The sequence below is a fragment of the Orcinus orca genome, chromosome 14 (genome assembly GCF_937001465.1).
Source record: "Orcinus orca chromosome 14, mOrcOrc1.1, whole genome shotgun sequence".
NCBI classification, from domain to species: Eukaryota; Metazoa; Chordata; class Mammalia; order Artiodactyla; family Delphinidae; genus Orcinus; species Orcinus orca.
In genome coordinates, this window is record NC_064572.1 from 74,492,673 (window position 1) to 74,508,871 (window position 16,199).

The 16,199-nt window shown below is 44.9% G+C and overlaps 2 protein-coding genes across 2 annotated transcripts; one reads left to right on the forward strand and one right to left on the reverse strand.

The window, feature by feature from the left end:
- Nucleotides 1–4,675: 4,675 nt before the first annotated feature.
- LOC101285910 (AT-rich interactive domain-containing protein 1A-like) lies at nt 4,676–12,104 on the reverse strand. Its single transcript, XM_033420991.2, is given in 4 exon segments — nt 4,676–5,191; nt 5,193–6,073; nt 6,076–6,945; nt 12,092–12,104. Coding segments are annotated over 4 exon segments (2,280 nt in total).
- Nucleotides 9,131–11,367, forward strand: LOC101271413 (stress-70 protein, mitochondrial-like). The gene is given in 3 exon segments (XM_033421115.2): nt 9,131–9,205; nt 9,207–9,362; nt 9,364–11,367. Coding segments are annotated over 3 exon segments (2,043 nt in total). The 5' UTR covers nt 9,131–9,145; the 3' UTR covers nt 11,191–11,367.
- Nucleotides 12,105–16,199: the final 4,095 nt, after the last annotated feature.

Here is a 16,199-nt window from a genome sequence, read left to right on the forward strand (position 1 = left end):
AGAGATGAAAAGTGCTGAGAGCAATGGCAGTTCGGATTTTTGCTAACCTCTCTTTTGTGGCTTGCAGGGCATTGGGTTTCTTTGTTCCCAACTTAATGAACAGAGGCAAATCTACAGGAACTTCACTGACTTAAAATATCTATTATGTTAACTAAAGAAACTCACCTGTGATCTTGAGGTCCTAGTTAAAAATGCTTTTAAAGAGTAAACATTAATAGATGTTCCAATGACATTTTCTGCAGTGAGTTTTTTCTAAAGCCATTAAAGTTAACAGTTTAGTAAGATGCTCTTTTTAAAGAATTCCTTGTGTTTAAATGATTCAGTGATCAGTCCTGAAATAATGTGTGGGTTTTTTTTCCCTTAAAATAGGCATATCTTAATAAAACTGAGTCACCCAGAAAAACTCCAGAATTTTCGGCATGGGAAGGACCTAGATATGTCTAGTAAACAACACCCCTACTCTCTATAAAACAGATAATCAACAAGGACCGACTGTATAACACAGGGAACTCTACTCAATATTCTGTAATAACCTATATGAGAAAAGAGTCTGAAAAAGAATGGTTTGTATATATATGTATAACTGAATCACTTTGCTGTACACCTGAAACTAACACAGCATTGTAAATCAACTCTACTCCAATATAAAATAAAAATTAAATTAAATTTAAAAAATAAATACAGGAAATGGACAAAAACAAAAACACCACTATACTCAAGCAACGGTATAACTAGATCAGTACAGACCACCAAGACTGACGAGACATAATCTGAGATGTAAAGACCTGACCCGTCATTTAATTACCAGTCTTATCAGCAAATATTTCCTTTGTAGCTAACTCAAATCCCTCTTACTGTTTTGACTCATGATTAATCTCAATGGAATCTGAAAACTAATGACTGAGCCACTATTTTCTGTATTAAAATCCTTCCAGTGATACATATGAAAAACAGTGCCCTCCCCCTCATCTTTCTATGCGCTAAATCCATTTCCTCTTATAAACAACTTTCATTTCATTTCAAATCCTTTCATTCTTTCTGTTGTTCAAATGGGGGTCCCATTACATCCCAGTTACAGGGATTTTTCCTGGCTGGAGACTGGAATGAAACACGGCACTGTGCAGCGTTCAGTGTGGCACGAGGCCTGGTGGCATCAACATGCCATCCTTCCTGTAACTGTGTTGCTAATGTTTTTAAACATCTCCGAGTCACAAAATTCCGAGGATCTGAAAAAACACTGTACCAAGTGACAAAGGTAACACGAAAATTGTAAGTCCTTACAGTACTGCAAAAAGCATTCTTGCAAGCACAGGACAATATAAATTTTACTCAAAACAGGCAACCATAGAACTCCCTCTTCAAGCGGCAAATGTCTACAAGTCTCTTCAAACCTTTTGAGTGTTAATATACCGATACAGATAAATACTTTTTTTCACATTAGAGATGCTCAGAAGACACCTGGGGAGCTTAACTATTTGGAGGATTTCTGAGATTAGTTTTTGAGTTGTGATTCATATGTTTACCTGTTCCTGAAAGATTGAGGGTACTGTGTCCTGAGTGACTGTGCTGTATGGGATACAACCAGCTGAAAACACTGGGCCTGTCCCCAAGACACCCACTCTCTGGCTGGGGAGATCAGACATCCATAAGTGAAAAGTGACAAAGAATGAGGCAGGTGTGGCTGCATGTCAGACACGTGGCCAAAAGTAAGGGCTCTAGACCAGCTCTAATAGAAATACAATGCAAGCTGTATATTTAATTTTACATGTTCAAGTAGCTACGTTTTTTTAAAGTAAAAAACAGGTGAAGCTAGTGTTATCATTTCAACATAGAATTGATGTAAAACTGTATGAAGGAGATGCTTTTTTTATACTAAATCTTTGAAATCTGATGTACATCTTACACTTACAGCCATCTCAATTGAGACCATATTTCAAGTGTTCAACAGACACATATGACTGGTGGCTACTGTCCTGACACTTCAGCTCTAGAGTTCAGAGGACATGGATGGATAGGAGTGGATGGATAGGGTGGCATAATCTAGAGGCTTGGTGATGTAGTAGATCTTGGATAAGGCGATAAACCTGTGTGAAAGGCCATTCCATGAGAAGTTGCTGGGGGAAGAAAACCGCATGAACAAAAGCATAGGGATATAGGTAGTTGAGATGAATTTTTAGACAATGAATAACCAGTTACAGACGGTTCATGTTGATGGAGTAATTAGAAGATGAAACTGGATAAGTAGTTCGGGAACAGATCAGAAGGTTAATGCAAAAGTGTTGAACTCTAACCTTCCCGGAAGCCTGGAGATTGACGATCAAGAGTGTTATGAGAAAAGCAGTGTTTTAGAAAGATTAACCTGGCATCAGAGGCATGACAGGTGGATATCACATCTTAATCTTCCAAATAATTGAGTTAAGTAAATTCAATAATCATATTTTATAAATCAAAAGACTAATATTTATATAATCTCATATAATAAATATGAGTTCATTATTAAACTGGCTTTCTGGTTCTCATATATCAGCCCCAGGAGCCGATCCAGAGAAATGCAGCCCAGAGAAGCCGACCCAGGTTTCTGAGTGCATAACGCTGACAGCCTGGCCGATGACGGAAGGTTCTGCCCCCTTGGAGGTAAGGCATATGAGCTCAGGTGATTTGTTCAAGACAACAGGTAAGCAGTCTGGATCAAGTCTAGGTGCCTGACTCCTAAGTCCATCTCTTACTCCTGTTACCAAACTGCTTGTCTGTTCCCCACAAGACTGGAAGCTCCAACACACTGCCTGGCACAAGGGATGAACTCTAAATTTTCATTGACTGAATTCCACTGGAGCCAGAGAACCAGGTTCTCTGGCTTCTGCAACAATCCAAGCACAGAGTGATAACAGGCCTCACTAGAGCAGTGCACTGCAAGAAGATGTGATGTAACCCTCTATTTCCTTTGCAATTCAGATTTTCACTAGCAGACATAAATAATGGTTTCTCTAAGAAAGGTGCTAAGCCTCAAATTGCAACATATACGGGGCATTCTTTGCTAGTGTCACAGGAAACAATGAGATTATTTCCCAAAAATTTCTAAGAAATGGATTTATTTCTAGCAATGGCACCTAGATTGCTGGAATGTATTTTAGCAACATATATTCAATGAGTATACACTGTATGAAAATGTACATCATTATTCTTTAAAAATAGGCATTTCTCTAAAATTGTTAAGTCAGAACTGCATGTTCTAGGCTCCAGGTTCCGTTATCAATGTGTAAAATACTTGATTTATTTGTCACTTATTGTATTCTATTTTCAATGGGGTTCTCTCTTTTGTAACTGGAAGATTTGTAGCCATTTTTCTTACTGGACTTTACAAGGGAAAAAGTCCCTTTCCCCACCCCCAAGTTTTCTCCCTAGACCCCCCCAACAGTTAACATAGCTAAGAGAATCAGATTCTGTTTCACTAACTTAGAGATGTCTGGCAAGAGATTAACTAGCTGTGTCTCACTTTGTGCAGGTCACCAACTTGTTAACTCGTCATACTATAAAGGGGTAGCTGGGAGGGGGACCAAACTGTGGGGATCCAAGGGTATGTGCAACGTACAACATCATATATATACACACGTGGCAGCGCAAGCGCTGCAGCTAAAGGTTAAAACCAGTTCTAAGGGGTCATCTCAGGGTTATTCATACAATCAAGGAGGAGACAAAGAGGTCAGGTTGTTGTAGGTTCACACATGATACTTTGGGGGAAAAGCCTTTTCTTTTTTCTCCCCCCTCAACATTTAACTAAAAACATTTTTTAAAACTACAGCTTGCTGCTGACCCAGCGTTTTCTCTTGTTTCCATGTGAGACATTATTATTACAGTATGTTCACAGGATCAGGTGTACAGTACATGAAACGGTCTACTCTACTGCACACGCCTCTCCAGTGAACAGGGTTTGTCCACAACTGCGAACTTCTCGGTTCCTGCAAGATTGGGAATGTACAACAATAAACCATACACAGTTCAGCAGTCACCATTTTTGTCCTTCAGGGTTTTTTTTGGTTTGTTTTTTTTAACCATTAAAAACATTATGGGGCTTCCCTGGTGGCGCAGTGGTTGAGAGTCCGCCTGCCGATGCAGGGCACACGGGTTCGTGTCCCAGTCCGGGAAGATCCCGCATGCCGCCGAGCGGCTGGGTCCGTGAGCCATGGCCACTGAGCCTGCACGTCCAGAGCCTGTGCTCCACAATGGGAGAAGCCACAACAGTGAGAGGCCCGCGTACCGCAAAAAAACAAAGCAAACAAACAAAAAAAACCATGAAATGTGGCATCCCCTTGATGCCAGGACTGGGAAAGCCATTTTTATTTGTATTTTTTTTCCCCAAACTCACTGTAAACGACAGTAACTTTGGTTAAAATAAAAGAAGTCTTCTATGTAGGCAGAGCTTTGTCTTTTCAAATAGGGCAGGGTCCTGAGGGGAGTAAAGTGAGGACAGGGAATAGAAAGATCGGGAGGAAGAAGGGGCGAGGAGGAGGAAAGAGAACTAGGAGAGACTTTTTTTCCAAGGGAGAAGCTGGACAGCACAGGGTAACCTGGATTCTGAGGTGGTTTTGCATCAGTAAAGGGCAACAGTCAGTTTCCAAGTTCTCCACGCGCGCGCGCGCGCACACGCGCACACAGGGAGGGAGGCGTCCCACGGCTGTCATGACTGACCAATCAAAAACAGAACATCGCAAATGACTTGTGAAACCAGTGAGTTCATCGACGGTGATACCGAGATGTCCAACAGCCATGACTCATACAGCGTGAACTCCGAGTGTTTCTCGTCCACCTTGGCCAGGGCCAGCAGCGCACGGGCAGCCTGCCGCATCACGTCCACACTAGCTGGCTCAAAGGGCGGGTTCTGCGTGTGGAGCAGGCTGGCCTGGCTCTGCTGGAACCGTGTGGCAGCAAGGCTGTCCTCCAGGAAGCCCAGGAGGTCGCCGATGCTGCCTTTCTGCACTGCAGTGGCACGGGCTGCCAGGCTGTCACCCTGTGCCAGGTTGGCTAGCAGTACCACAGCCATCTCCCGGCACACCGGGTTCTCTGGGTCACTGAGGAAGCGCACCATGGTGCTGTACAACTTCTCCAGGCGGCTGAAGGGGGGTGTGGCCAGGATCAGGTCCACATTGCTGTCCTGGATGCCGAGTTTGCTGAGGGTTTCCAAGACCAGCCTCTGGGCGGGGGGGGAGGATGGCGTTGGGGCCCAGGGTGGAGAAGGGGTCCTGGGCTTCAGCTGAAGGGCAGACTGCCCAGTGTAGGAGTCCATCCAGGACAGGCAGGCAAATGCCCTCGGGGTATGGGGAGAGGTCCAGCTGCCCCGAACTGCTGGCGAGCGTGACCAAGGTGTTTTCCCGAAGCATCTCCAAGCGGTCCCACCACCACTCCACTTGGTTGCAGCTCACCCCTTGGTCCTGCTTCCCCTCCTTCTCGTAAGTCAGTGGCGCCTGCTTCCGTTCCGGGTGCTTGTGGTGCAGAAGGATCAGCTTGCCCAGGGTGAGCAGCAGCCCCGGGTGCTTGGACATCTCAAAGTCGAAGCTTGGCACAAATGACAGACTTCGGATGGTACTGGAGACACAGACGCAGCGTTTGGCTAGGGAATCCTGCCAGCCCAGAAGGGTACACAGTAGGGTGTCATCTTTACTGTGGGGTTCATCCTCTAGGATCTTGATGTTCCGATGGCTCTGTGCTGGGCTGATGCCAAATGGAAACTTGCTGCTTTCCTTGGTGGCCTCTACACTCCTAGCTCCCTCCTCGGTCAATGTGCTAGACCGGGGGGACAACATGTCATCCATAGTGGCTGTGATCTGTTTTTCTGGAGGGCCATCAGTCGGGGGACCCTCCTGCTCCGTTGTCCCTGGGGTACCCTCTACTGCTGTGACATACTTCCGAGTGACTGGTGGGCAGGGTACATGAGGTCGGGAAGGCAGCAGCTCTGTTTTGCTCTCAAAGCGGGTCTGGATATGCTCAGTGGTGACCCCCCCACAAATCCGCCAGTGCAGCAAGCCACTGTCAAACTCCTGCATGCGCCCAAGCTTATCTGAGCAGCCCACCGTAGACGGGCGTTCTTTTGCACAAGCTTTACTGGAAGCTTGTCAAACTCACTAATCAGCTTCTCCTCACTATTCTCTGAGGCGGCTTTCTCCTTGTCCACAAAGGCCATCTCCTCATCATTTTCAATTACTTCCTCCTCTTCTTCCTCCTCTAGTTTAGGACCTAGAAGGTCTTCCTCCTTCTCCCCCCGCACAGGAGCTGGACTAGACGCTTTGTTGAATCTCCCAGGGTCCAGCAGTGTTCTCTGTCCTGGGTCACCCACCTCATACTCCTTTAAAATGCCAAAGATCTCAATCAGGCAACGTGGGAAATATTCCACAAGGAGCTCTAGCAACCCTGGGAGCTGACTGAGGTTGAAAGTCATGATGCTGTTGTTATCATACAGCAGGATGTTAATGGTGTCTAATGCCCACGTGCTCTCTGCCAGCAGCCCGGACTTGAGGGACATCATTACCCGCCACGCCTCCAGGGTTCCGATGTCTTTCGTCGTGAGCCGCCTCCTCTGCTTCAACACAGGCTGTGTGGCTTCAACAGAGCCAGGTGGGAAGGTGATGTCCCACCGAATCATAGGGGGCTGCACAGGGGCAGGTGCTATGTGTGAGTCAGGTACTGGGGGACCTGGCTTCTGCATCTTCATCCCAGAGCGCAGGAATGGAGACTTGCTAGGAGAGGTGCGGTTCTCCATTGGCCGGGACAGGGGAGCAGGGCTGGATACGTGAGGAATGTGATTCTGCATGCTTGGTGGGGGCTGGTAGTTGGACGGAGGGGGCCTTGTCATGGGGGGCACGGGGGCAGAAGGACCATATGGGGGCTGGCGTGTGCCACGGGAAGGCCATGGGCCTTCATGGTTGGCTCTCTGATCCGTGTGCAGCATTTCATGTTTGGTTCACGCCCTGATAGGCAGCGCCTTGCAGGGCAGAGCCCGTGCTCTGCCTGCTGGCGTAATTGTGAATGAGTGCTTTTTAAAGTTCATTTCTCAAAGGTCAGAAGTAATTTATTGTGTGTCAGTCCGGTTTGGAGAGATGAGAAAGGTGCTTTGTTCTTCTTTTAAACGTGACCGCATAGACACATACACACAGAATTACAAAAGCTTCTCAGGCAAAAATATAGGGTCTAGGTCCACAAACTCTTACCTGAGAGCCTGTGGGGGAAGATATGTTTTAGAATTCAGGATCTGGGGGATTCTAGGAACATAATACGGTACATATTACAGAACATCGTAAGCAGGGTCCCAGGTCAGCATTCTATAATCAAACATTAATGTCTGTGCAGCGAAATGTATGATTGTTCTTACTGAGTAGATAAATAATGACTATAAAAAGCCTCATGCCAGTTCAGGTCAGATCTTACTGCCAAATGAGTTCAATTCAGGTCGCATTTACTCGCAAGTGAGTTATGGAAAAAAAACTCTATCTTCAGAGCTTTCTAGATTTGGGAATTGAGAGTGAGAAATTGTGGACGTGTATTATGAAATATTCCTTCATAGAATGTCATCTACTCTTTAGGGAAGGCAATGAAACATATTTAAACCTACCAAATATGTTAAATCAATTAATTTTCAACTAATATTATTCAATAGATACTTGTCCAATGAGGAATAAACACAGTTATTTAAACAGTGACAATTACAGGGAGATTTGATATAATAGGCTACATCCTGTTAGCGGACATTAAGAATGGCCGAAGGCTTGGGGACTTCCTTGGTGGTCCAGCGGTTAAGACTCCGCACTCCCAATGCTGGGGGCTTGGGTTTGATCCCCAGTCAGGGAACTAGATCCCACATGCATGGTGCAACTAAGACCCAGCATAGCCAAATAAATAAATAAATGCATATTTAAGAAAAATAAAAGAATGTCCAAAGGCTCGATAGTGATTGGTGGGCAACTTATTTGCAAACAATCAACAAGAGCCAATATGTTATACAGCCAACCCACTGCTTGTTAGTGGCAACATATCAGCTATGAAAATATCCTTGATTAATTCAAGGCTGATTTCAAAGAATCTCAGGATTGGAATCACTTTAAAATCACTGTAGTCCAACCACCTCTTAGAGCAAAGAATCTTCTTATCCTTAGGTCACCAACCCCTTAAAGTTACAAAAGAAAAAAAGAAAAGGGAAAAAAGGTTATGATCTTCACCCCAGAAAGATGCACATACATGATAAGTGTCACAATCATTTCCAAGGGATCTACCGACCCCGAGTTCAGAATTCCTGCCTAGATGCTTGCCGTATTTGAAAAGAAAGCTAATGTTTTATAATTTCACAGCAATCTTACTACCCTGGAGAGCTTCTATATTTTAAGTTGCTCATAAATTGACTGTGGTCATATGTTTCAATGGCTTCTGTGACGTTTATCTCAACTTATGATTTTCTATGCAATATTTATAAGATAATTTTTTTTTTTTTTTGCGGTACGCGGGCCTCTCACTGCTGTGGCCTCTCCCGTTGCGGAGCACAGGCTCTGGACGCACAGGCTCAGCGGCCATGGCTCACGGGCCCAGCCGCTCCGCGGCACGTGGGATCCTCCCGGACCGGGGCACGAACCCGTGTCCCCTGCATCGGCAGGCGGACTCTCAACCACTGCGCCACCAGGGAAGCCCAAGATAAATATTTTTGAACTCACTGTGACCCTTTGTTTTAACCATAAAGGTTGAAAAGAGGAAACATAATGACATTTTTTGGCTTTTCTTTTTGTATTTTTACATCCCATATCACACATAACTCAGACAGGGGAAAGAAAGAAAAAGAAATCCTCGATATACCGCTTTTAGCCTCCTGGTCTGTCACGGAGCCCAGACCTGCCGCAGCTGGCACGGGAGGACACGCTTTTCCCTACCATCATGCCCCGAAGCGTGTTAGCCATAGGCCCTGACTCCGGAAGCAGCGTTCAGGTATTTTCTTATCAGGCAGCGCGGCGGCGCCTCAGCGGAAGAGCGGGCTTCCAGGCCGCAGCGATCAAACCCCGCCCCCCACCTCACGTAGTTGGAGGTTTCCAGAAGCGCTAGCATCACCGCGCCGCGCAATTCTCGGTGGTCCGAGCGCGTGTTTGCTGCCTCGTATTTCCACTATTTACCAGTCATGATAAGCACCAGCCGAGCCGCAGTAGCCCGTCTTGTCGGCGCCGCAGCCTCTCGGGGCCCCCCCAGCCGCCCGCCACCAGGATGGCTGGAATGGCTTTAGTCATGAAACTTTTAGAATTGTTTCAAGGCGGGACTATGCATCAGAAGCGATCAAGGGAGCAGCTGTTGGTACTGATTTGGGTACCACCAACTCCTGTGTGGCAGTTATGGAAGGTTAACAAAGCAAAGGTGCTAGAGAATGCTGAAGGGGCCAGAACCACCCCTTCAGTTGTAGCCTTTACAGCGGATGGTGAGCGACTTGTTGGCGTGCCGGCCAAGCGACAGGCTGTCACCAACCCAAACAACACATTCTATGCTACCAAGCGTCTCATTGGCCGGCGATATGATGACCCAGAAGTTCAAAAAGACATTAAAAATGTTCCTTTTAAAATTGTCCGTGCCTCTAAAGGCGATGCCTGGGTTGAAGCTCATGGAAAACTCTATTCCCCGAGTCAGATTGGAGCATTTGTGTTGATGAAGATGGAAGAGACTGCAGAAAATTACTTGGGGCATACAGCAAAAGATGCTGTGATCACTGTCCCAGTGTATTTCAGTGACTCTCAGAGACAGGCCACTAAGGATGCTGGCCAGATATCTGGACTAAATGTGCTTCGGGTAATTAATGAACCCACAGCAGCTGTTCTTGCCTACGGTCTAGACAAATCAGAAGACAAAATCATTGTCGTATATGATTTAGGTGATGGAACTTTTGATATTTCCATGCTGGAAATTCAGAAAGGAGTATTTGAGGTGAAATCCACCAATGGAGACACGTTTTTAGGTGGTGAAGACTTCGACCAGGCCTTGCTGCGTCACATTGTGAAGGAGTTCAAAAGAGAGACAGGGGTTGATTTGACCAAAGACAACATGGCGCTTCAAAGGGTTCGGGAAGCCGCTGAGAAGGCCGAGTGTGAACTCTCTTCATCTGTGCAGACTGACATCAATTTGCCACACCTTACGATGGATGCTTCTGGGCCCAAGCATTTGAATATGAAGCTGACCGGGGTTCAGTTTGAGGGGATTGTTACTGATCTAATCAGAAGGACCATAGCTCCATGCCAAAAAGCCATGCAAGATGCAGAAGCCAGCAAAAGTGACATAGGAGAAGTGATTCTGGTTGGTGGCATGACTAGGATGCCCAAGGTTCAGCAGACTGTGCAGGATCTCTTTGGTCAAGCCCCAAGTAAAGCTGTCAGTCCTGATGAGGCTGTGGCCATTGGAGCTGCCATTCAGGGAGGTGTGCTGGCTGGTGATGTCACAGATGTGCTACTCTTGGATGTCACTCCCCTGTCTCTGGGTATTGAGACTCTGGGAGGTGTCTTCACCAAGCTTATTAACAGGAACACCACTATTCCAACCAAGAAGAGCCAGGTGTTTTCTACAGCTGCTGATGGACAGACTCAAGTGGAGATTAAAGTGTGTCAGGGTGAGAGAGAGATGGCTGGAGACAACAGATTTCTTGGACAGTTTACTTTGATTGGGATTCCCCCAGCCCCTCGTGGAGTCCCTCCGATTGAAGTTACATTTGACATTGATGCCAATGGGATTGTACATGTTTCTGCCAAAGATAAGGGTACAGGACGCGAGCAGCAGAGTGTGATCCAGTCTTCCGGTGGGTTAAGCAAAGATGATATTGAAAATATGGTTAAAAATGCAGAGAAGTATGTTGAGGAAGACCGGCGAAAGAAGGAACGAGTTGAAGCAGTTAATATGGCTGAAGGAATCATTCATGACACAGAAACCAAGATGGAAGAATTCAAGGACCAATTGCCTGCTGATGAGTGCCACAAGCTAAAAGAAGAGATTTCCAAAATGAGGGAGCTCCTCGCTCGAAAAGACAGTGAAACAGGAGAAAACATAAGGCAGGCAGCATCTTCCCTTCAGCAAGCATCATTGAAGCTCTTCGAAATGGCATACAAAAAGATGGCATCTGAGCGGGAAGGCAGTAAACTGGAGTCGAAAGGACAACATATTATGATGCTTGGGAGTGAAGGGATTTCCTGAGCTGAAATGGGCAAAACTTCAGTCTTCTACTGTGTTTTTGCAGTACTCTCTATATAATTTCCTGAATGTGTAAATTTCGTGACCATTAGCTAATGATCATTTAACAAGTGATAATTCCCAACAGTACAAAGTTCACAGTGTTCTGTCCCTAGCCTGTCATTCCTTTTCAGCTGCGTGTAAAATGGGGGGAAAGATGATTTATCGATCATTCTAAAGATTTAACGTTGTTTTGTGCTGAAGTAGCTGTATTTTCAAAGGGGTGAAACCATCTCGCACACTGAAGACAGGTCTGGAATGAGACCATAGGGGGATGAGATCCTTCTAGTTACCTAAGTACTGCTGTACCAGCCTGTGTGTATATGGAGTTCTTCAACTGAGGCCCTGCAAGGCAAACCAGCTGTGCCATGTTGGGAGGTAGGGCAGGGGAAGCTAAATCAATGGAAAACTAAGCTAGCTATTTATGTGAGGTCCAGCTTCTAAAACGCAAGTCTCCCAAACTTTCTGAAGGCATACTTTCCTAGCTACCCTTTGGCCTGTGTCTGGCACCTGTATCCCTGATGACTGTTCTTTTTGATCCATTCTGGATTTTTAAAAAAATAAATAGGAAAAGCAAAAAAAAAAAAAAAAAAAAATCCTCTAAGGAAAAAACATAAAATTTCCTGCTAATAATTTATCAAGCAACAATTTTCAATTTGACATTAACTGGAATAGGAAATGATGGAGTAACTTTTCTAAGTGTGGAGCTGTCACGGGAGAAAAGACTTATATTAGTCTCTGGCATCAAATCATGATTTAGATTTTCAGTATTAGGCACACCATTGCCTTTCTTTGACATTTTTAGGCGTCTGATAGGAGAGGATTCTGCGTGTGCTGCAGTAGAAACTTCCTTCTATGCACTTATCCGAACGGTTCATCGAGAGCATCCTTCTCAATCTAAGCATCTCAAAGAGACTGACTCACCAACACCAGCCCCTTGGCACACCCGAAGAAGGAGTACCTGAACTCCACAATCACATCAAAAAGACTGACTTCTCTTTGCGTAAGAAATTAAGAGAGCAATGGTTCCTGCTAGGCATGGACAGAAAAAGTGTCCTGCAGCCTCTTTCCAGTTAGTCTGGTGAAATTGAACATAAACTGTCCTAAGGGCAAGCTGGAGCCCAGCTGAAATCTCACCCTGTTAATAGGCATCTTCCAATAGCTTGCTGCACTGTCCTCATGGCCATACAAGGACTATGCCAGGAAAAGACCAGGCAGGTCAACAAAATCACGGCCAAGTCAGATGATGGGCTCCTTGCCCTTCCTGCATGTAGTCTCATCATCAGACTCAGCCCAGGTCCCAGGGAAAGTGATGGAGAGCAATCCTTAGGTCAAGTGGCCAAGGGATGTGAACGGTTTCCCTTCCCATTGTTGCCCTTGAGGACCACTTCTTTGCCTCTCCCTGTAGGAGAAAAACTCTCAGTCATAATAATTCATGTGTTTGGCTTGTTCCTTTGCTACCATTCAGTGTCAAAGATATACCATGAATATTACAAAAGACAAAATCTGATGGGATCTTGAAAGCTTTATGCTAAGTGCGAATCAGACACAAAAGCCATATGTTACATTATTCCATTTACATGAAATGTCCAGAATAGGCCAATCTATAAAGACAGCATGTGGATAAATGGTCACCAGAGGCCGGGGTAGGGGGTCATGGAGAATGTTTAATGGGTGCACCATTCCCTTTGGGTGATGAAAATGTTCTGGAATTGGAGAGGAATGATGATTGCCCCTTTTTACATGTACTAAATGCCACTGAATTGTGAGCTTTCAAATGGTTAGAATGGTGAATTTTACGGTATTTGTTTTTTACCACAATAAAAAGAAATGTGATAGGGTCCTTTTCTACTAGGCTTGCATTTTTATTTCTGTAGACAAAAACATATAAGACGAAAATTGGAGAAAATATTTCAACAGAAGAGGAGAAAATTTATTCTAGCTTTGAAAATAGTTCAGTTTGTTTTTATCAAAGTTGAAAGCAAGCAAGGGAGCATCTCAGTCTTCATGAACCAACACAATTCTCTCATCTTACAGCTAAGAAGTGAAGGCTTTTGGGGTAACCTGGTCTGGAGAGCAGACAACCAGATTTGAATCTGGTTCTGCCAGATTCTGGCCTACCACTAGTCTACATTACTGCCTGTGTGACTTGAATGCATTTACTCAGTCTCTCTGAACCTCAGTTTCCACATCAATAAAATGGGCCTGGAAGTCCGCAAAAGGTCACCAGACCACTTTTTGATAACAGCAAAGCTAAATTTATCAGAACTTGGTGCAGTAAGGGAGAATGCCGTCTTGACAAAGTCTTAATTTCTCAGAAGAGAAAGTCAAAATGGATATTTATAGGGTTTTAGGAACTGGTCTCAAGTGACTTACAGCAGGTCTTTCAAGGTGGAGCTGACTGAGATTGGGCAGATTTCGTAGCATCATAGGATCAGTGGAAACAACAGGGCGAGGGGCTTGAAGCAAGTCTTGACTAACTAACTGTTGTTTGATTAGCCAGCTGTTTACCTGTTGCTCTGGATAAACTGATCTGCAGGAATTTCCTGAGGCAAACTGTGCAGTTATTATTGGTTTACAATCTTATCGTTTCTGAGGGAAGCGTTCCTGGAACAAACAAGCAAGCCATGTTGACATGGGTAGTCTCAGCTCCAGGCCCTAAGAGTTCTGTCACGTGTGATGGAGGGGGCCTCAGAGGTGCTATGGTTGTATGTCAAGCACATAACCATTGCCTACACCCAACAAATCCTTTATTTTCTCCCAAAATCTCACCAGCATTCCCACTAAACACTTGCTCCTAGATGGTGAATCTCAGCCAGAACTAGAACCAAGTCTTCTGCCTTGCTTTCTAGAACCCTTCCCATGATGGGGTTGGGTTCCACCTCTCCTGGCATAGGCAAATGAATTCAGCCACAGTAAAAAGCCCCAAGTATTTTTGCCACACTGAATGACGAAGCAGCAGAGCAGAATGGTTGTGATGCCAACAGACCTGGGTCTTAGGTTTTCTGTCACCGGATCTGACCCTAGGCCAATTATTTGCCTCTCAAGCCTCACTTCCTCACCTATAAAACAAGGATGGCCATGCTTCGCACTCAGTACATACTCACCTAATCTTTTAAATTAATAAATCCATGCTCCCAAATTCTAATTTCAATTCCTTTTCTCAGGCTTGACAAAGATGAATTTTTGTTTTGTTTTGCACTTGTTCCTTATCTTCAGAGAGGACCTGGGTGTGGCTCTCGGGATGCTGAGAAAGCAGCCTTTCCAATGGCATCCGGAGCTTTCCTGCTCAGAGGAAGGACATAAAATCCCCTGGGACGTGAGGGACCCACAGAGTTTAAGCCAAAAAGGTTCACATTATTTAAATAGGCAGCCCCAAAGTCTGATAATCTGAACCTCATCAAGCCTAACTTCTCTGTCTACTTGCTTTTTCTCCTATCCTATGACTTCCAGCATCCTTCATGGGCAGAGCCGTTGACAGTTTTAGCTACTCCCCTTCAACCTGATTTACTGCCTAGGGCTCAAGTACAACAGTTTTTGTTTCAGTATTTATTTATATAAACTAGCAGTTTGTCTGACCTGTAGAATTACCCACATCTATATGGCAGGTTAAATCTATGACAGGAGAGTATTGCAAATAATTCCTATTCTGGACACTTCCAATGGAAGCATCAGAAAAAAAGACCCCCAAACTAGGTATAGGGACCTGCATGGGTTCTAATACCCTCTGCTCCCAGTAAGTTTGGGGGAATAATTTTATACCTCTTTACCACAATGTTGAATTTGAAAAAGGCTGCTGGTTGAACAGGGTAACAGCTAAGATCTTTTCCTAGCTCCAATGAGCTGTTAACCACCTACTTTTAACCAAGGGTGTTTTCCTGAAAGTTCACGCTCTCCTAGAAGGCAAACCCAGTAACTTTCTAACGGGTTTTTCAAGAGATCAAATTTTATGGGTTAATTAATATTTTTCTGTCCAGAAACATTTTTTGCACTCCAACTAGAAGCCAGGTACCATCTTGGGTAATGGAAACACACAGTTACCAATCCTGGCCCCCAAGGAGCTCACAGCCTGATGGAGGAAGCAGCCAATGCAAGTCCCCAATTGAATTATGCAAGGTTTACCATGAGACCCCCAAAAAGGGAACAGATTCTAAAACAGGCTTGGATAATTAGGAAGAGCATCTCCTACAAAGTATCAAGTGAGCTGGAACTTGGTTGATTTTGTAGTTTTTGCCAAGATGAAAAGGGCATTCCAAGCAGAGGAGAGAACTTTCCAAAGGCAGGGAGGCAAGAAAGAATAGGCTGGATTCCGAAGACAGCAAGAACACTTGCATGGCTGGAGTGTACGCCTGCCAAGGCTACTGCAGTGGGAAACGACTCCCGATAAACAGGAAAAGGCTAGACCAGGAAGGAGTTTATAGATCTTACCAGGAATTTTGGAGTTCATTCTGAAGGGCGAAGAGAGTCATGGAAGGTTTTAAGTAAATGAATTCTCGAGTCAGATTTGAGTTCCATTGCACGTACTTGACAAGAACGGGGGGGGTGGACAGGTGAGTAGAACTGGAAAAGGGGAGATGCGTTGAGTGAGTCAAGACGATGCGAGAAGGCCATAAATCACAGAAAGGAAGGCAAGACCAGTAGCATGTCTTGTTGGGGTTGGGGTGGGGGAAGTTCAAGGAAACAGAGTCAGATGTGTGGTTGGAAGTTCTTGAGTTTGACGTGGACACGCAGGGTGAGAAGTCTACCAAGCAGCTGAGAAGAGAGATTTGGGTTTCAGGGTATGGCATAATGCAGAGATGTAGGAATTGTTGGCACACCACTGGAAAGAAGTTCAAAGTGAAAACTTTCTAATACTACTAACAAAAATACAACAAAACAAGTAAGAAAATAATGGTAGGTAAGGGACAAATAATGTCTACAGTTTTCCTTAGACTTATTTCTTATATCTTCACAGATAAACATTTCTTTTTTAT